General features: G+C 51.7%; 1 protein-coding gene across 2 annotated transcripts in view; it reads right to left on the bottom strand.

Moving 5' to 3' along the window:
• FLT4 (fms related receptor tyrosine kinase 4) overlaps positions 1 to 15,451 on the bottom strand; it is a 42,857-nt gene extending 27,406 nt beyond the window's left edge. For both annotated transcript variants that reach the window (XM_049648343.1, XM_049648342.1), the window contains exons 1-2: positions 15,287 to 15,451; positions 403 to 499 (exon numbers count right to left, since the gene is read on the bottom strand). In XM_049648343.1, the coding sequence (XP_049504300.1) occupies positions 403 to 499; positions 15,287 to 15,353 (164 nt within the window). In that variant the 5' untranslated portion in view covers positions 15,354 to 15,451. The remainder of the gene's footprint in view (positions 1 to 402; positions 500 to 15,286) is intronic.
• Between the last annotated feature and the right edge of the window lie 5,340 nt (positions 15,452 to 20,791).

The following is a 20,791-nucleotide window of genomic DNA, read 5'->3' as shown; positions in this document are numbered from 1 at the left end:
AAGCCTGCAAGTCATTCCTAGGGCTGCAGGGAGGATAGGAGGTCTGAGGTCTGTGTGGGTGGGCCTGGAGCCAATGGAGGGTGGCTGGGGGTGGGTGTAGGGAACCTGGGGTCCATGCAGGGTAACTTGGGGCATGGAGTGGCCTGGGGTCAGTGAGGAGTGACCCAAGGGTGGATGCAGGGTAATCGATCTGTGGCGAGAGCAGGTATAGCGTGTCTGCAGGGCAGGGGATGGTCTATGCCTCCAGGAACCCACACCCAGGCAACCAGGGAGCCCCACGAAGCCTTGAGGTCCCTTTGCCCTTGGGAGGGACTGCCTTCCAGGTTCTCCTCTACCATCTCCTGCCTTGGCCTTCTGTAGGAGGGACCCGGGCCCCTGATCCCTTGGCTGAGGTATGAGTACCTGCAGGAGATGGACAGGCTGTCACTGGAGTCAATGATGTATGTCTCCTCCGTGATGTTTAGGGTTGGAGGGGTCATGGAGTAGCCACTTGCCAGACCTGGGGTGGGAGACAGGGTTAGTATGGTGCTGGATCATGAGTTCACATGGTGATGTCAGTCTGGGACTGATGGGCCTTCCCTGCCCACAAGAGCATACCCCTCTCTACGGCAGGGCTGCCCCAGCTCTTGGCCCCGGGCAGCACCTTCCAGGCCCCAAGACAACCAGGGATCTCTACCTCAGGCTGCCCCTTGCCCTTGTCCCTGGCAACAGACTGGGCCCAGCCCCCAGTGAGCTGTGACCTGACTGAATCCCAGTCTCTGGCCCCATAAGCTCACATAAGCTGGGCTGCCGACATGAAGTTGATGGGAGAGACCACCGGCCTTACTCTAAATTGGGGAAGGCCTGGAGTGTGTCACCTTGGCATGGTGACCCCCACATGACTATATGAAGGGCTTTCCCTCCTAAACCCCAGACACACAGCCACTGCTTGTAAGGGGGTCCTTACATGCACAGTGTAGACCCTTCCCAAATGCCCAGAACCAAGGGCCTCCACTGCCCCTGCTGCAAACTCTGCCCGTGACCTCACCCTCTCCCAGGTCCCATGGAGTTCGCCTCCTGTGTCCTTGGCTCCATCTGCTTCTGTCCACCCTCGCACCCCTCTGGCTGCCCCAGCATCCCCCGACACCCCTCGCCTCGTTCCTCCATCCTTCCCACAGGGCTTGACCCCAAACACACAAATAACTCTGCTTTGAAAACCCTCCTGCTGCTCTGCTGCTCATGCAGCTTCTTGCCCCCATTCTCCTTTCAGCAGGACAGCATGTGCTTATGTGTGCACATGCCCATAGGTGTGTGTGTGTGTGTGTGTGTGTGTGTGTGTGTGTGGCGTGGATCTGCGTGTTTGTGAGGCTGGTGTATAAGTGGTGTGTGTGGCTTTGTGTGTGGATGTGTATGTGTGTGTCTGACATGTCCATGTGTGCATGCCCATGGGCGTGTGTGAGTGTGTGTGTGAGATCCCGGTAGGGGTGGGAACAGGCCTTGGGGGAGGTCTGGACCTGGAACTCTGGCAGATGCATCCTGCCAGGACCATCGTGAGACAACAGGAAGAGAGGACTGCGTGGCTGGAGGCCCAGGGCTGTGTCCTGTCCCCCCTCCCCCCAACCCACCGTGTCCCATGTCCCTGTCCTTCTGAGGGGCACAGCTCACTACTGACCCACAGGTCCAGCTCCTCTGTCCTTCCCTGCCCACCTCCCTGATACCAGGTGTCCCGCCCTGGCAGCTTATTGTGGGATGCGGATCCTAGAGGACCCCCACTATAGTTGGCTCTACACCACCCTGAACCCTTGACCCCCGACCCACCCTAGGGTGTAGGACAGCACACTCTGTACACTCAGATCTCATTTAAGCCTCATGTGGACAAGAAGGCCACTAGCCAGAGCCTGGCTCTCCCCTTCCCTTCCGTGCCTCCTGTTGGCCAAAACCTTCTAGGCACCACACCACAGTGGGGCAGAGGCAGAAGGCCCTTACTGAGCATCTAGTCTCATTGTACTGACAGGGAAACTGAGGACCTCCAGTTGGACTGCACCATTGCTCTCAGAAAGCAACTCCCCGTCTGGCCACTGTGACCACTGCAAAGTCCCTCCTTAGCCTGAAGGTGTACCCCCTCCTGATACTCAGACCAGTGGGCTCTGCCACCAGTTCCACCCTCCCCAGGGCAAGTGTTAGCACTCCCTGCACACCAGCCCCCATTGCACACCTCCAGGGCTGGTGTGGGAAGGGGGTGTCCTGCAGAAGGGAGCCTCCCCTCAGGTGGTTAGGGGCTAGGAAGAAATCCCAGGAGAGGTGGGTGTTGAAGGAGAAATGGGATTTTCCAGGTAGTGGAAAGTGAATAAAGCCACACCAAGCAGATGGCTGGCCTCTGAGCTACAGTAGAGGGAGGTCAGTGGGCTTGGGTTTGGACCTGTGAGGGAAGAAAGGATGGGCCCTCCCAGTGGATCAGTTAGGGGTGAGGCCTGAGGCTGGTGTGTGGGCACCAGAGGAGAAGTATGGCAGCCAGCACTCACCTGCCCCAGGCTTGCGCATGCCCTGTGGTGAGGCCTGCAGCATTGCCTTGGGACCCCCAGGGTCCCATTTTCTGGGGTACACATCCAGGGCACACCCCTGGCACCCCTGGCTAGGAGCTGTGGCAGATGTCAGCCCAGCTTCTTTGGCAGCAAGCTTTTGCTTCTAAGATAAAGTAGGGGCATGCCAGGACTTTCTGCCCAGTGCCCTTCTCTCCAGCTTCATCCCCTGACACATCTCTGAGAGGCACAGAGTGCTCACCGTTGTCGCAAAGGGGCGGGCTTTTCATATCCTGAAGTCTTTGCTTTCACCTGTCTTTTCACCCTGGACATTTGTACTTCCTTCCCTTCTGCAGAGCCCCCTCTTCAGGGCCTAGTTCACATGTCCCTTCCCTATGGTGGGGCAATCATCATTATTCAGGCAGCTTCTGCCTCCTGGGCTCCTGCTGTTAGAACGTTTATCAGACTGATTTGTGGTTTTCTGGTCACATCTGAAGAGAGGCTGTATTTTATTGATCTTCCTAAGCTCAGTTCAGAGGAGATGTACACCGAAGATTGAGGGGATTGATTCAAGAATGGTAAGATGGATGATGAATGATCAGGTGAATAAATGGATGGGTGTGGGTGGATAGGTGGGAGGGTGGATGGGTGGCTGAATAGTTGGATGGATTGATGGTGGGTAGATGGATAGTGGATGGATGGAATGATGAATGAGTGGTGGGTGGATTGATGGATGGAGGGTGGATTGGTGAATGGGGCATGGATGAGGGGTAGATGGGTAGATGGGTGGGTGGATTGTGGGTGGATGGGTGGATGGGTGGATAGGAGTGGATGGGTGGATGAATGGGTGGGGGTTGATGGGTGGATGTGGAATGGATGGGTGGACTGTGGGAGGATGAATGGATGAGAGGGTTGGTGAATGGAGGGTGGATGGGTGGATATGGGTGGATAGGTAGATGGGAGTAGATGAGTGGATTGGGGGGTAGATGAGTCGATGGGTGGGTAGATTGTGGGTGGAAAGGTGGATGTTGGAGTGGATTGATGGATGAGGAATGAGGCCTGTAGGATCTTCCTCCATAGAGGGCACCGTACCACCAAAGGAAGCATCCATATCACTGTACTGAACAGACAAGCCATCCATTTTCCTTGCCAACCCTTTTATCATCTGTGCAAGCCTCTCCTTTGTCTCCAGTGCCCCTGTCTTCACTCACTTCCACCAGGCTCTGCATGCTCAGCAGACTTTGCTGTAGACCTCACCATCCTCAGCCTTAACTGAAATATGACTTTCTGAAGCCACCCCTCTCATTGGGGCAGTACTGCTCTCCACTGCACATACCTGGCAATGAAGGGCTCCTTGTGGTCACCTCTGTTCTCTTATGGTACCACCTACTCCCCACTAAAGCTGTCATCAGCTGCCATCATGGTGACTTCCCTTCATTCTCTGCTCCTAGCTTTCCAGCTCCTGCAACCACAACTCCCACCATTCCCCATGACTTCAGAATCCACGTGGATGACTCACCAGCGTCCTGGCCTTTGTGGTCTTCATCCCTACTGTCCTTCCTCCTCCTCTCAGCCACTCACTTCCTGGGCACACCCTGGATCTGGTCCTCATGAGAACTACACCATTACCAAGTGCCTGCCTTGCCCTGCTCTCCCCATCTCCTCTTGCTAGGTGCCCTTATGCCACCTCTGCTAAGTCCTTCAGCCTCATGAAAACTCCTAGTCCAGGGACCCCTCCCCATAGGCAACCCCCTCCCTGGCCTTGCCCTTGTCTACTGGGCATAGTGCGGCCTTCAGCCCATCATCCTGATTCTTTCCTTGCCTCTCACCTTCCACCCCATCCCTGCAGTGCCACCATGGCCCTCAGTGGCTCAGCACGCAGTGCAAAGCCAGAGCCCTGTGCTGTTGCCCCACCCCCTTCTTTTCCTGTAGATGGATCCTAAATGAGCCCTCAGACTTAAGTTCAAGGTGTTCTTTCCTCCCTCACTCTCAGCATTAATGAAGTAAAACCATCATATGGAGATCATCTTTCCCCATCCGAACTCTACACCCCCTACCTGGGCCCTGGAACCCCCTGACACTCGCACTCCCAAGGCCAAGACCTCCATCTCCCATCCTATAAACAAGTCTCGCCCCACCCGCCACCACCCATTCCTTGATCCTCTATTCGCTTCCTGTGCCTGTCCCCTTTCCCCTTTCCTATTCCCCTTCACCGCAAAAGCTCTGCTTGCTGCCTTCTCCTCTCAAGTTCATCCATCCTTCCTGTGGGGTGCAGATCTCCTTCTCCTCCAACCCCCTGCTTCAGGGAGCCATTGGTCAAGGCATCCCATGACCTCCATGTTATAGGACCAGTGGGTGCTCCAGGCAGAGAGCAAGGCTGCTTCCTCTTCTGCCACCTGCTGTGAGCTCACTGTACTCTTATCTTCCTCCTTCCCCTCTGCCCAGCACCACATGTACTCCCTCTCACTCTCTTCTCTGTAGGTCTCTTCCCTAAGTGTCTGGATACTTCCAGAGTCTCTACCTCCTGTCCTTCTCTCAACTCCAGCCTGAAGTATCCAGCTGCTGCTGCACTTAGCCACCTTACAGACACCCCAAGTCCGACATTTCTGATACTGAACTCCAGACTCACACCCTCTTCACCTCTGCCCAAGGTTTCTCCTTGATAGTTCCCACCTCTCCATACGGGAGCAGCTGTGGACATGCTTCTCCTCACCCTGGCCAATCACCGACCACCAAAGCATCTCAGAGCCAGCCCCTGCTGTCTCATTGGGGCCTGCCCAACTGCACTTTCCCCCAAAGTGGGCTTCTGGGCCTATTCTTGCCCTCCTTCAGTCCCCCACATAGTTGTAAGTGATACATAGGGAAGAGAAAGGGGCCATATCATGCTCATGGTTAAATCCCTTCAGTGATTTCCCCTGCATTTTCAGGAAAATCCAAACTCCATGGCTAGACCCCTGATCCCTTTCCATTCCCTCTTGGGCCACCCTCACCTTGTGTTCGTGTTCTCCAGCCATCATGCCCTTCAGGCTCTTCCATAATGTGCATGCTCCTTCCTGTCCCGGGGCTTTGAACACACTCCTCCTGATTTGCATCCTCTCACATGCCCTGCACAGGCTGGCTTCTTCTCACCTTAAAGCCTTAGCTTAGCCATGACCTTCTAACCCCTTCTAAAACCTAAATCCCCCTTTAATATTCATCTTAACTTTCTGGTTGCTTCCTCAATCCTTCTTGTCACAACTTGTAATTATCTTATTTACTTATTTGTTTAAGTTACATTTTTCCATTTCCTCTACTAGACAGTAAATTTCAATGGGGTAAGAACCAGGACAGTTTCCTTTTCTACCCCACCCCATGTCTAGCACAGCATCTGGCACAGAATCAAGATTCCATAAATACTTGTTGAATGAATAAATGGATGACCAGATAGACTGATGGATGAATGAGTGAATGGATGGAAATATGGGTGGATGGATGAATGAAAGAAAAGATGGCTAGCTGGACTGTCAGATGGACAGACAGATGAATAGAAGGATGGATGGATAAATAGAAGTACAAATAGATGGAAAGAAGGATGGGTAAATGGATGGATGAAAGGAAGTATGGCTATGTGGAAGGACAGATGTACAGACAAATGGATAGAAGGACGGACAGATGGATGGATGGATGGATGGATGGATGGATGGGTCGATGAATGGAAGGATGGGTGGATGGAAAGATGGATGAAAGGATGGAAGGGAGGATGGCTAGTTAGGAAGATAAATGGACAGATAGTGGATAGAAGGATGGATAGATGGAAGGATGGGTGGATGGATGGATGGATGGGTGATGGGTGATGGATGAAAGGGTGGAAGGAGGGATGGATAAATAGAAGGATAGATGACAGATGGATAGAAGGATGGGTAGATGAAAGAATGGGTGGATGGATGGAAGGAAGCAAGGATGGATGAATGGATGGATGGATGGAAGGAAGGAAGCAAGGATGGGTGGTTGCATGGATGGATGGGTGGATAGAAGGATAGGTGGATGGCTGACTGGCTGGCTAAACAAACCTCAGGTTTTCCTTTAGGTTGGAACTATGTCAGACCCTGTCATTCCTCTGGAAAATGTTTCCAATTTTAAAGACCAAGCTCCCTGGTGACCATGTGTACCCCAGAATGCTCAGTAGCTAAGGCAGATTTGGTCCAATGACTGCCTTGTCCAGAGGCTCCATGCTGCCCAACCCCCACCTGCAACCCCAAAGAAGATGCATCCTTCCTGCCTGGTTGTTGTCTGTCCCCACTGTCCTTCCCTTCCCGCAGCAGGAAGCGCTGTCATCCTGGCCTCTGCTGCACTCCCCCTGCCTTCCTGTTCCTGGCCCAGGAACTGGCTTCTTCCTTCCCCTGGCTGGCGTCCCTGGCCCCCCAGCTTGCAACAGAGCAGTCAGGGCAGGCGCTGGGCCGAGGTCAGGGAGGCCAGAGTGCACACCTCCTCTTCTGTGTGCTGTCAGCAGCCTTGGACAGTGGGGACCCTGGAGTCAGCCACAGGCAGCCGGCTGTGGGAGCAGCACACTGGGATCCTGGGTGAGGGGTGAGTCGCAGGGGGCGGGGGTGTGGGAAATTCTGTGCATTAGGCACTGGCCATGACCTTGTAGTCACTGTCTCATTTGATCCTCACACAGCCTGGGAGGAAGGGAAGAATCATGAATCTAGTCGGCAATGAGGAAACTGAGTCTCCCAGCCCCATAGCAGCAGCAGGCTAACAGCTGTGCAGGAGCCCAGGTCTGGAAAAGTCCAGGCCCATCCCTGCCCAGTCCTAGCCCTCACATGTCTCGGTCCCCTTCTCTCCCACCACTAACCTGAGTGCTGGCCTCTCCTCCTCCCTGATCCCCAGCAGCCTCCTTTTTGGCCTCCAATCTGTCCCTCAGCCCAGAGGGGTGTCGTGACCTGAGGAAACCTGCACTGGACCCTCAAGGCCCTCTGGAGCTGTGCATGCCCTTGGCCTGGCCTCCAGGGTGATGCCCATCCTAACAGGCCCTGCCCTCCTGGCTGGCTTCACCTCCCAATGCTCCTGCCACAGCCAGCATCTACTAGGTCCTTGCCCACCTCCCTGCTTGCTTCAGGTTGTACACTTTGTCCTTCCCTGCTCTCTGTGGCTAGAGAATCACTGCTTCTGCTCCAAGACACTAGGCTGAGCACATTGTCCTTACCCTGGCCCTGATGCTCTACATGGGGAGGATTTGTATCATCAGGCAGCTCCTGGGGGTCATGGCTCTGTCCTCAAGTCCAGTATGGCCAACCTGGGGATGATGTCAGGATTGTCTGTGAGCTCAGGGGTGCCCCCACACACTGCCAGAATATAGTGGTAGTGGTTATTGCATTTGATAATTTCTTCCTGCAGACACTGTCATGGTCACCCTGTGGGTGATGGAGATTATATGGCAGTAATGCCAGTCTGATCCACACATTCCTTAGCAGCTGTGTCCAGAAGGACAGAGGCAGCTATGGCTGCAAACTGGAGGCAAGCTGAGGGAGAAACATGGGAGACAGCTGGCCAGTTGAGGCTGGGTTTGGGGTCTCTATGCATCTGTCCTAGAGCTGAGTAGATCTGGGGAGACCTGCTCCAGGTCTCTCTCTTTCACTCTTGGCCAGAAGGCACAGGGGTGTTCAGTCCTAGAGTCCCCCCACACCTGGCCGGTAATCTCTGTGCCTCCAGAGGTCAAGGGTAGGGTCAAGAGGCCACAGTTCCCTGACCATACAGGGCTGAGATGGCTGGGATGAGAGGGGCTGTTCCCAGAACGTGCTTGGAGCCCCTTGAGCCTGGCTGTGTGCTCCACAATGCCACTCTCTGGCTGTATGGCCTTGGGTAAGTCCCTTGCTCTTTCCAAGCCCCAGTTTTCCTACTTGAGAAATGAGAATTGTTCCCAGGATTACAGGGAACCACAAATAACAATACCACATAAGAATCATAGCAAGAACAAACTGTTGCTGGCTCATGCACACTGAGCCCTTGGCTGTCACTGTCTGCTGAGTGCTTTGTATGTCACAGTTGTGGTGGTGGTGGGGGGTGTCAGAGAAAGCCATGCTGGCAGGAGGGGGTGAGCTGAAATGGGCTTTGTAGACTGAGTAGGAGTTTCTTCCAGGAGAACACACATGGCAGAGGGAAGTGCAAGACCAGAGTATGGCTGACCTTGGATTGTCACAGAGACAGAACTGATGTGGGTCAATGAGGCCACAGAAAAGGGTCCCAGGTCACAGGTCAGCCTCAGACTTTTGGCCTTGCTCCCTGGGGTGATGCCTTCTGGTGATGGCAGGGCTCTGAGCCCACCTTTGAGCTCCCCCACTCTCCCTGGCAGCTCTCTTGAGCTCCAGCCCTGGTTGGGGGTGGGGCTTGCTTCCAAGATGTCTCTGGCAGGGCACCCCCCAGCCCTCCTACCAAACCACACTCACCACTGGGCAGGATAGCTGGAGCCACAGGGCACACAGCTGTGGATGAGCAAGTGTCTAAAGGATAGAGAATTCCCAGTGTTGGCAAGGATGTGGGCACACAAGCACTCATCGTAATAAAAGAATATTCACATGCTTTGATCCCCAAATTCTGCTTACCCCATACATACTATTTAGGATAATAGTAGCAAACATGGATTTAACACTTTTCTGTGTGCCTGCCCAGGCCTATGCACACCACACCCCTCTAACGCCCCACTGAGGTGGGTACTATTCTTGGCATTTCGCGGGTGAGAAAACTAAGGCACAGAAGTTAACTTGTTGCTCAGAGATGATCTCTGGGGGACAGGATTATGGGAAGTTACCACTTACTCTATACAGGATCGCATTATTTGCATTTCTGCAGTTTATGAAATGTAAAGGCCTTCAGCTGATCTGACCATCTTCCTTCCTTCAGCCCAGAAGCATTGCTCTCCCTTCCACTAGGTTTGCCATCCTAGGGACGGTCACCTGTCAGGCATTCCTGACTCTGCCCACCCCCCACAGCCCATTAGTCATAAAGTCTGTCCATTCTCAGAGGCAGCACCAAAGGCAGGGTGGCTGGGAGCTCTTGGCCTGTCCCTCTTCTCTCCCTGCCCCCCTGGCAGAGGGCTTTGCACTTCCAGCACGCAGACATCTAGCAGTGGATGCCTTCTGCTCGGATAGCCACATCTTAGGTCTGCCCTCCTCCAGTCCCCTGCTGTCTAGCCCTCCAGTCCTCTACTGTCTGGTGTGGCCCACCACACCAGTGTCTTCCCACTGGTCCAGATCTTACCCAGTGGTTAGATTATTTTTCTAGAACACAAGTTGCTTTCCTGCCTAAAACCATTCTGCTGCTTGGCAGCAGAAGCTGAGCTCTTTGCATGGCTTTATCTAGTGCCCACTCCCTAGAGGTACATGCTGAGGCCCCTCCCCCCTCACCGGGGACCCCATTGCATGTTTCTGCAGCTCCATGCAGTGGTCAATTACATTTGACAGTTGCTTTGTGCAAGGATGAGGGAGCTAATGCTCGCCTTTAATGGTGGCATCCCCAGTATGAGACTTGGCCTGGGATTGCTGCCCATTCCCCCCGAGGATCTAGGGGGCAAAGGGGCAGCACACAGTGTGTGGGCAGCTGTGGAGGTGAGGGATGGACATGGAGATGTCCTGCATTGAGGTAGGCATGTTGGCCAGGGGCAGACTTGGGAGAAAGGCAACGTGTCTGTGGGGCATGTGGCTTTTGAAAGGTCTCTGGGACAATCAAGGTAAAAATGTCCAGAGGTGGTCAGAAATTTAGTTTCCCCCATGGTCCCCCCTCTAGATCCTTCCTTGGGGAACGTGGACAACCACCTGCCCCTTCTAACCCCTTGGCCCTATGCCATCTGAGACCAGATACTCTAGCACTTAACACTCTAGCAACTTGTGAGCCATTTCACCCCTCTGGCCTTAATTTCCTCATCTCCAAAATGGGCACAATAAGCCTATGACACAAAGCTAAAACTTTCACACACCCTAGGGTAAAGCAATTTGATTTACCATTTTATACTGAGGTGAGGCCCCGCTGCTGGACACTCCAAATGTGCATGTGTGTGTGTGCGTGCCTGTGTGCTGCTTAATACTGAGGAATCTCCATTTGGTAGAATTTAGGGTGGCTTTGAGAATGGGGCTTTAGGTTGGGTGACGATAAGAGCTCCCCCTGGAACTGCCTGAAAGCATGCATTTGTGCCTCTGAGGCACACAGCGAGTGGGAATGAAGCCCCCTCCCACCCACCCACTTGGAACAACACCATCCTCCCTCCACCAGCCTAGAGCTCCTGGCAATCTCCCAAAGGCTGGGTGAAAGACAAGGTGTATCTAGAGTAGGAGAAAGGTCATGTGCTGAGAGCTGGGGTGTGTTGTGGGTGTGGGCTAGGCAGACATAGGGTTAGGGATGCCCTTGGGACCCCAGTGGGAAGGGTCAAGAACTTGGTGCTTATCATTGGCAGTGCCACTGAAAGGTCAGATCAGATCTGTTTTCTAGAGGTCCCACGAGGGCAGCATGGAGGTGATTTCAGGGAGGGTGGGCTGCCTGAGTCCCCCTGAGGGTGATATGGGGGGAGGGGCACGCTGGCAGATGTTGGGCTCCTGGTGCAGGGCAGCTGTGCCAGGCAGTTGCCTGGCCTGCCTGGGGTCAGGGCTCTGCTCCCTGGCGGCAGGACGGGCGGTGTTATCGGACAGCCCAGCTGGCTCAGAGGTGGCCCCCCAGCACTTCTAAATCGGGGCCGTGGGCTCCTGCCACAGGAAGAGGGAAACGCAGGCAGGATGTCCTCTCCTGTGGCCGACAAGTCCTTTCCCATGAACCCCTGCTGACCTCGCTGGACACGTGGCGGGGCTCCCCCACTCGCCACCCAGACCTGCGCCTGCTCGTGGGGCCACCCCCACCCTGGCCTGGCCTGGTGGGAGGGTGGAGGTGGCCTGAGGCTCGGGTCCTGGCCGGGGCGTGCCTGCTGCTGCCCCACCCAGGCCCAGCCCCTGCCAGCACTGAATGCCCGCACCTTCCTGCTCCCAGACTTCTCCCTTTGGCGTGACCGGAAAACTGAGATCCCAGAGGAAGCCAGTGTCTGAAAAGGATCGAAACTCAGGAATCCCTGGCTCCAGCTGGACACGTCGGCTGCCTCTGGCTCTGAAGTCAGTGCAGGGAGTGTGAGGGACTCTCCGGACCCCTCCCTCTGCCCACCTCCCTCTCTGAGAGGCATCTCAGAGAGCCATGGGGGCCAGGCCAGGCCCTAGGGGGGTTGAAATCTGCCATATGGAGGAAAACACCCAAATGACAGCAGTAGGAGTATAAGCTAGATGCAGAGAAGAACTTCCCACTTAATTTCCCTGGGTTCCCTGACTCCTCTCTGCCCTTTTACACTCAAGCACTCCCAAATTTCCTCCTTCCTTATCTGGCCCGGTTGCATCAACTGGGGTCTCCCAGGAAGTCCTGCTGGGCACCTCCACCTGGAGGACCTGCCTCCCAGGGCAGCACTTCCTCTTTCCCTACATGCGCCCCTCCTCCCATCTGGTCAACAGTCTTCACGACCCACTCTGTGGCTTAAGCCAAAGACTAGCATACATCCCTCTCACCCCACCATCTCCTGCTGTCTCCTCCTCTGGTGTATTGTCCTTGCCATGGGCTCCCATCTTGTTTTGCCCCTCTGGCAATGCTTTCAGGGAACGTGACTAGGTGGCTCTCTGTCCAGAACGTCCCCTTTCCAGGTGTGCTGCTGGCTCCTGCCACCTCCAACAGCCTCACCTCCCCCACCCCACCCAAGACTAGTGTCATCTGACTACCCCTGAGTCCCCATAGGCCATCTGCACTTTCCTGCCTCTGAACCTTTCAGGGGTTCTTTGCCCTACTTGGAATTCCCTTCCCTGGAGTCTGCAGACCCTTTCAAGAAGCCCTGAGCTGGAAATGATGCCACCTTCCTGAGCAGCCCACAGCTCCCAGCTGGACCTCATGGGGGTCACTGAGCACCTGCATCCCTATGATACAGATACCACGCCTGTGTCCCTGCCAGTCTGGCACTCAGGAAACCCCTGCAGGATGGGGCTGGTCCAAATCCTCCCTGAGCTACCCTGAGCAGGCACCCTAGCTTGCGACGTGCACAGAACTGCAGTCTCCTTCCCTGGATCAGGGTCCCACTGCCTGGGGCAGGGTGGGGAGCTGGCCAGATCATCCTCTTGTTATGCCTCATTCTCAGTGCGGTGCCTGGTAGTGTGGGCACTGTGCTTTGTGAAGGAAGAGAGCCTTTCAGCCACAGTGACTGAGCCAGGGCCAGTGGTCCACAGGACTGAGTAAGGTGGCCCAGCCCCCACATCCTGCCTGCGCTGACTTGCATCCCCCATCCCACCCCCACACCTTTGTCCAGACTTGGGTCTGGCTCAGGGCTGAGTAACAGGGACAGCAGAGAGCTGATTGGCTGGCAGGGGCCACTGTCCTTAGGCCAAGGCAGTCCTGAGCAGTCACTTGCTTCCCCTACCTGTCCCTGAGCTGATTTCCTACTGTCCAATGGCACAAACAGCCTTTCTCTAGAGGGACTCTCCTCCCTCTTGGGCCCATCTTCTGCCACTTGCCCTCTCCACAGGGACACTGCCAAGGCAAAGCTTTTTGGAACTGGACTGGGACCCCAAGCCATAAAGTTGGGCCCAAGCACAGCCCTCAAGTGCTTGCCCACTGCACTGCTATGCATGGGGAAACTGAGGTGCAGGGAGAGGAAGATAGAGTCCCAGGCCACAAAGCCAGGAATTTAGGGGCAGAGCTGGGACAAAAATCTGGTTCTAGGACTAACTGCACACCTTTGAGGGGTCAGCTTCAGGGTTCCCAAGATTCTCACCTACCAGTACTTGGCCATCCACCCTGGGTGCCCTGACACTTGGTTACATTTAAGTGTTTATGCGTCTGCTCCAGCATCACCTACCAGGCTGGGAGCTCCTCAGGGCAAATGCAGGGCTCATTTCCTACCAGCCATGCACTGATCCAGCCTGGGCTCTCTTGCTCCACGGACCCCTTCAGCTAACATCCTCTCTCCTCTTCACTGCCTGACTTTGGTAAGAGCCACCCGCACTCCCTGTAGGACTGGCCTCATCTGTCTTCACTCTTCCACCCCCTGGGTACCCTACAGCAGGCTCTCCCAGTTCTTACACCTTGTGGTATGTTCCCTGTCTCCCGGGAAGCCTTTTCCTGTTCTAGCTTCCTCCCTGGGGTGGGGGAATCCCGTCCTCGAACCTTTGCTCTGCTCCCACTCCAGCTCCCCAGCCCAGCCTCTCTCTTGAGCCTCATACACTACATGCAACTGCCTGCTGGGTATCTCCTCAAGGTGGGGTCTCCCATTATCAGCCTGACCACCTTCACTTCTCTCCATGTTCATTCAGTCACTCAACAAGCTCACCAAATATCTGTGGGAGCCTGACCTCAGCTGGATGCAGGAGAGCAAGGAAGGACTAAAGGACAGCCCCTCTTCTCTGACCTGCCCCAACTCAGATGTCCTCCTCCAACCTGCCTCTAGATTCATCCACACCTACTTCATCTCCCCTGTCCTCTGCCCTTCACCTTGCCAAGGCATAGAGAAGAGGGCTTTGTTATCCTATAGATCTGGGTTGACCATTTCCCTTACTGCTGACCTCTGAGAACCTTGAAGAAGTTACATATGTCTTTATTCTGTGCCCCCCATCTATAAAATGGGTCTAACACTTCCTTGTGAGTTAAAACAGTTAAAACATGTAAAGCCAGTACTCAATATGGGCAGTGTTCAAAAATAGTAAGCCTCCCACCCCCTTCTCCAGCCGTTCCAGCACTTTGCTCCCAACCACTGGGGACCCATGACCCTCCTTCCACCCTCTGATTCCCTGGGTCACCAGATCATGCGTGGACTTCTAGCACATCATCACCAAACCCCTGAGGGGTTATCCCTGACATCTCGATTCAAACATACCCCTCTGTTCCCTCCCTCATCTTCCACACTCCCTTTTCTCCAACCCCACAGGGGCAACTTCTGGTTATATTCCTTTCACAGACCGGACCCTGTCTGTCTTGCGCTTAAGATCCTTCCGTGGCTGCTGCTGCCTTATATATAGTCCAGGCTCTTGAATTTGGCCTTCAAGCCTCCTGACCCATTAAATACAGGGAGCGCTGGAATCCTGCCTCTTGCCACGCTGATCTCTCCTGAATTGCCAACTCAAGACTCCCCTCAAGTTCCCACGTGCACCTGCGCCCAATCCGCCTGACGGCTTCTGTCTCTGGCGGTCCCCGAACCGCTGCCCCGGCAATCTCTGGCCTGGGGAAGGTGGACACCTGCCCGGAGCGCCCTCTGGGGGACCGACCTCGAGTGCAGCTAGGAGGAGTCGGGAAGTGCGCACCCAGGTCTGCGGCCCCGCGGGGATTGCCGCCTCGGTCACCGGGATACTGTCCCCGTTGCGCGAGGGTCTGAGGGCAGAGCCGTGCAGCGCCGGGACTCCGCCGGGGAGCTAGTAAGCAAGCGAAGGATCCTATCTGAGAATGCCGTGCGATGGGGCCAGGCTCCAAGGGAGCTGAGCCACAGACAGTGGAAGGTGGTCGAGGACCCCGAGCACAGTCCCTCCGCTGTGGTGCAGACGGTGCCCGGTCCCTGACCCGGCTGGTCTCCGCCCGCCCTTTCCTGATCCCGGAGGGCCCAGGCCCTAACTGCCGTGCTCCATCGGCGTCCGTATCCCCGGGCTCCCAGCCCCGTCTCCCCTGCTGCCCCAGGCTCCCGGGGGTCCAGTGACCCCCCCACCCCATCCCTCGTCGCCCCGGGGAAGTATCCCCCCTCGCGGCCAGCCGCGCACTCGCGCGGGCGGCGGGCTCACCGCGCTCGCCGTCGAGCAGTCCGAGGCAGAGCCACAGGCGCAGGCACAGCGCGGCTTCCCGCTGCATCTCCGGCCGCTGCGGCGCGGGTCCGACCTGCGCGGCCGCCGCTTCGGGCTCGGTGTGTGAGCGCGCGGCCAGAGCGCGGGCGGGGCTGGGGCCAGGCCGCGGGCGGGGCGGGGTCCCGGCGGACACCCCAGGGGGTGGGGCCAGGCCCGTCGGACCGCCCCTCGCACCTATCAGTCCCGCCCCCTGGCCGGGTGGAGCTTGCCCGCTAGATCCGAGGTACCCGTGTTGCTCAGCGGCTTGGAGGCTGGTTAGTGTCCTCCTTCGGAGTCCGTGGCCGCCCTACAGCCCCGCGGGACCCCTGCGGGCGGACAGAGAATGCAAGTAATGCACCAGTCCTTCACTGCGCGCTGAAAAGGGAATGAACCCCCCAGCGGTCAAGGTTAGACAAAATGTAACGGGGTGTAAAATTTTTCTGTAATTTCCTTTAATCAGTAAATTCAGTGTTTAAAGTAATAAAAATAAAAAGCAATGAATACAGTATGTCAAATCTTCGAGAACATTCGGTAAGCTTTGTGTGGCTGGAGGCTGTACCCTTGGGCGAGACATCCAGTGTTAACAAACCTCCGCCCTGCAGGCACCGCCTCCTCTTTAGATCTTCCCCAAATAGTTTTACTCTGAGCTCATTCATAAGTCCTTGTATCAGGTGACGCTTTACTCTCTGACTTGGCAACCCTCTCACAGACTTCCTTTCTCTTTTCAGTTCTGTCTCTAGAATTTTCCTATTTAAAAATAAATCCCATGATGATGACTATCGCAGCCTCCCTCCCCCGCTTTTATTCACACTTCAGTCCCCCCGCCCCCACGCAAAAGTCCATTCATCCTGGCCAAAAACCAAGACCAGATTGTTGATAACAACCATAACCAACTCTCAGCTGAGAGTAAGAATTAAATGTTAGAAATGTGTGATAATTCAGATGATTTAAAAAATTATGTTGGAGGAACCCCGCCACCAAATAAATGAAGTTAGACTTTTCCTCAACTATATATTGATTTTATTACAATATTTTTAGTTTGAAAATAAAAACTTGTTGTAAGATATAGCACACATAAAAAGTATATATCAGTGTATTATAAGTGTTAATTTAAAATATGCCTACACCACCCGGATCAGAGCATATAGAATGGCAGGAGCATTCCAGAAGTCCCCACCCTTTCCCATCACAAATCCCTCCCATCCATCCTCCATGACCCACCAGTCCTGGCCTTATCATTTCCCTGCTTCTGTTTATCTTGTTATTACCCAAAAAAATGTTTTGGCTGTTTTAAAACTTTATTTAAATTGATTCATCCCATATATTCTTTTGTTCAGCATCTTTTGTGTGATACATGTATCACGATGATGATACATCATCACTCATTTTCATAGCTGTGTGATAACCACAATTAATCTGTCCCTTTACTGTTGAGTTGAGTTTGAGTTGTTACCAGTTCCCAACTTTTGCTGCTAGGAACATACTTGTGTATGTTTCTTGGTGTACATGTGCGCTGTTCTCTAAGCATGTGGCTAGGAGTGAAACTGCTAGGTTAGAGAGTGTGTATCTTCAACTTTGCTGGACAGTAACAGCTATTTTTGTTGTTGTTGTTGTTGTTGTTATTTGTACTATTTTGCACTCCACAGCAGTGTAATTAGTTCCCTGTACTCTGTATCTTCACTGGCACAGTATTGTCAGTTTTGATTTCTTAAATTTAGCCATTCTGGTTGGCTTATAGGGGCAATCTCATTATGGTTTTCATTAGCTTTCCCCTTATTACTGTTGAAGCTGAACACATTTTTATAATTGACCATTTAAATTTTAAGTTGTTTGCTCTTTACCACTGTCTGTTGTCTTTTTCTTACTGATTTGTAGAAGTTCTTTATATATTCTGGATATGAGCCCTTTGCCAGTTTTGGATATTATTGCTGTGCAACAGATTACTCCAAAGTGTAGTGATATAAAACAGCAACCATTTTATTTTGCTCAGGCTTTTGAAAGGCAGAAATTTGAGGAGTTGGCTGGGTAATTCTTACCTGGGGTCTCTCATGAAATTGCTAAAAGCTATCCAAAGGCTTGATTGGGTTGGACAGTTGGCAGGTGATGCTGGTTGTTGCCTGGGAACTCACCTGGGGCTGTCAACCAGCATCCATGGCCATTCCAGCATGGCGACCTCAGAATAGTAGAGCTGGCTTCCCCAGATAAGTACCCCAAGAGAACCAGCTGGAAGCTACATGGTCTCAAAGTGGTAGTTACAGCCTCCTGGGGAGACATACTATCCAGCTTTTAGATAGGGAGAGGCAAGGTCACACTGACGAAGAGCATGTGGGAAGGGAGATACTGTTGAGCCATCTTTGGAAAATACACTTGGCCACAATGTGCTGCTGGAATCCTCTCTCCCATTCAGTATCTTTTCACCCTCTTAATGGTGTCTTTTTTGGGGGGAGAGTGGGAAGGATGTGAGACAAAGGATCTTAAATTTAAATTTAATGCAGAACCCTTATTTTCCTTATGGTTGTGCTATTTGTATCCTTTTAAAGAAATCTCTTTCTTGCATGAAGATATTTACTATTTTTTTATCATTTACAAATTTTTTTAAAAAAATTGAAAAAAAATTTTTAATGTTTATTTTTGAGAGAGAGAGAGAGAGAGAGGCAGAAAGAGAGAGAGACAGAATGCCATCGGGGGAGGGGCAGAGAGAGAGAGAGAGAGAGGGAGAGAGAGAGAGACAGAGCATGAGTGGGGGAGGGGCAGAGAGAGAGGGAGACACAGAATCCGAAGCAGGCTCCAGGCTCTGAGCTGTCAGCACAGAGCCATATGTGGGGCTCGAACTCATGAACCTCGAGATCATGACCTGAGCCAACATCTGATGCTTAACCGACTTAGCCACCCAGGTTCCCCTATCATTTAAAAATTTTAATTGTTTTGTCTTTCACATTTATTTTTTTAAGTTTATTTATTTATTTTGAGAGAGAGAGAGAGAGAGAGAGAGAGAGAGAAAGAGACGGACAGAGAGAATCCCAAGCAGGCTCCGCATTGTCAGTACAGAGCCCAATGAGAGGCTCGATCTCACGAACCCATGAGATCATGACCTGAGCCGAAATCAAGAGTCAAAGACTCAACTAACTGAGCCACCCAGGTGCCCCCAGGGTGGTTAGTCCTCTTACATTCAAAGTGATTGTTGATGTGGCCAAGTTTAAATTTGCCACCTTTATATCATGCTTTGGTTTCCTATTCATCGCATCTGTCTTTTGTTTCTTGTTTTGTCTTTCTCTTTTTTGGACTGAGTACTTCTATGGTTTCATTTTATCTCTCTTGTTGGCTTATTAGCCATAACTCTTTGTTTTCTGACTTTAGAGGTTGCGTTAGGGTTTATGGTATATATCTTTAACTCATATTAGTCTACCTTCAAGTGATAATATACTGCTTCACGTTGTTGATGGAAGTTTGAATTGTTACCGGTTTCCAATTTTTGATGCTAGGAACATGCTTGTATATGTTTTTTGGTGTACATGTGCCTGTTCTCTAAACATGTGGCTAGGAGTGAAACTGCTAGGTCAGAGAGTATATTCTTCAACTTTGCTGGACAGTAACAGCTATTTTTTTGCAATAGTTTACCTCCATTCTCCTCTCTCAGCTTTGATGCAATTGTTGTCATTCATTTCACTTGCTCCTATCATAAGCCCCACAACACCTGATCATTCCTTTTGTCTAGTCACTTATCTTTCAAAGACATTTAAATAATAAGAAAAAATGTTGTATATTTATCATTTCTGATCTGTCAACATTAGGTATCATTTTCTTTCTGCCCATAGGACCTTTTTTTTTTTTTTTTTAACATTTCTTTCAGTGTGAGTCTGCTAGTGATGAATTCTCTCAGGTTTTGTAGGTCTGAAAAGTCTTTATTACTTCTATCTTCTTCTGGGACTCTAATTACAAGAATACCAGATCATTTGATATTGTCCCATAGTTTTCCAAGACTTATTTTTTAGCCTTTTTACTTAAAAATTTTTTTTAACGTTTATTTATTTTTGAGACAGAGAGAGACACAGCATGAACAGGGGAGGGGCAGAGAGAGAGGGAGACACAGAATCGGAAGCAGGCTCCAGGCTCTGAACCATCAGCCCAGAGCCCGAAGTGGGGCTCGAACTCACGGACCGCAAGATCGTGACCTGAGCTGAAGTCGGACGCTCAACCGACTGAGCCACCCAGGCGACCCTAGCCTTTTTATTTTTAAAAAATTGGGGTAAAATGCACATAACAGAAGCTTTACTATCTTAACTATTTTTAAGTCCAGCAGCATTAACACTCACATTGTTGTGCCATCATCCCCATTGTCCATAAACAATAACTCCCCTCTCATCTTCCCCTCAACCTCTGGAAACCATCACAGATGTATTTTCCATCTGTATAAATTTGATGACTCTAGGTACTTCTTATAATTGGAATCATACAGTATTTGTCCTTTTGTAACTTATTTGTCCTTATTTCACTCAGCATAATTTTCTCAATGTTCATCTATGTTGTTTGTAGCATGTGTCAGAATTTCATTCCTTCCTAAGGCTGAATATCATTCTATTGTGTGTATACAACATTTTGCTTATCCATTCATCTGTCGATGTACACATGGGTTGCTTCTACCTTTTGGCTATTGTGAATAATGCTGTTATGAATGAGTGTGAAAATACCTTTTTGAGTCCCTGATTTATGTACATTGCTTTGGGTATACACCTAAGGGAATTACCGGCTCATATGATAACTTTATTTTTAATTTTTTAAGGAACTTCCATACTGTTTTACAGCAGCTACATAATTTTAGTCTCCTATCAACAGTACACACAGATTCCAATTTCTCCAAATTCTCACCAACACTTGTGATTTTCTGTGTTTTTCCTTCGGTAGTAGCCATCTAATGGTTGTGAGGTGGTATCTTATTATGATTTTAATTTGTATTTTCCTATTGGTTAATGGTGTTGAGCATCTTTTCATGTCTTTATTGGCCATTTGTACATCTTCTTTGGAGGAATGTCTATTTAAGTCCTTTGCCATTAAAAATTTTTTTCTTTTAGCCTATTTTTCTAGTGTATTTCAGTTTGATGGTTTTTACTGATTTTTCAAGTTCCCTGGTTTCTTTTTTCTGCTAATCTTCTATTAGGTATTTTCATTTCTTTTTTTTTTATATATATTAACTTGTTTTATTTTTTATTTTTTTAAATTTACATCCAAATTAGTTAGCATATAGTGCAACAATGATTTCAGGAGTAGATTCCTTACTGCCCCTTACCCATTTAGCCCATCCCCCTCCCACAACCCCCCTCCCCCCGCCAGTAACCCTCAGTTTGTTCTCCATATTTATGAGTCTCTTCTGTTTTGTCCCCCTCCCTGTTTTTATATTATTTTTGATTCCCTTCCCTTATGTTCATCTGTTTTGTCTCTTAAAGTCCTCATGAGTGAAGTCATATGATT

Source organism: Panthera uncia (genome assembly GCF_023721935.1).
Source record: "Panthera uncia isolate 11264 chromosome A1 unlocalized genomic scaffold, Puncia_PCG_1.0 HiC_scaffold_17, whole genome shotgun sequence".
Taxonomy (NCBI): domain Eukaryota; kingdom Metazoa; phylum Chordata; class Mammalia; order Carnivora; family Felidae; genus Panthera; species Panthera uncia.
Note: the sequence above shows the minus strand (reverse complement) of the source record. Positions and strands in the feature narration are given on the sequence as shown.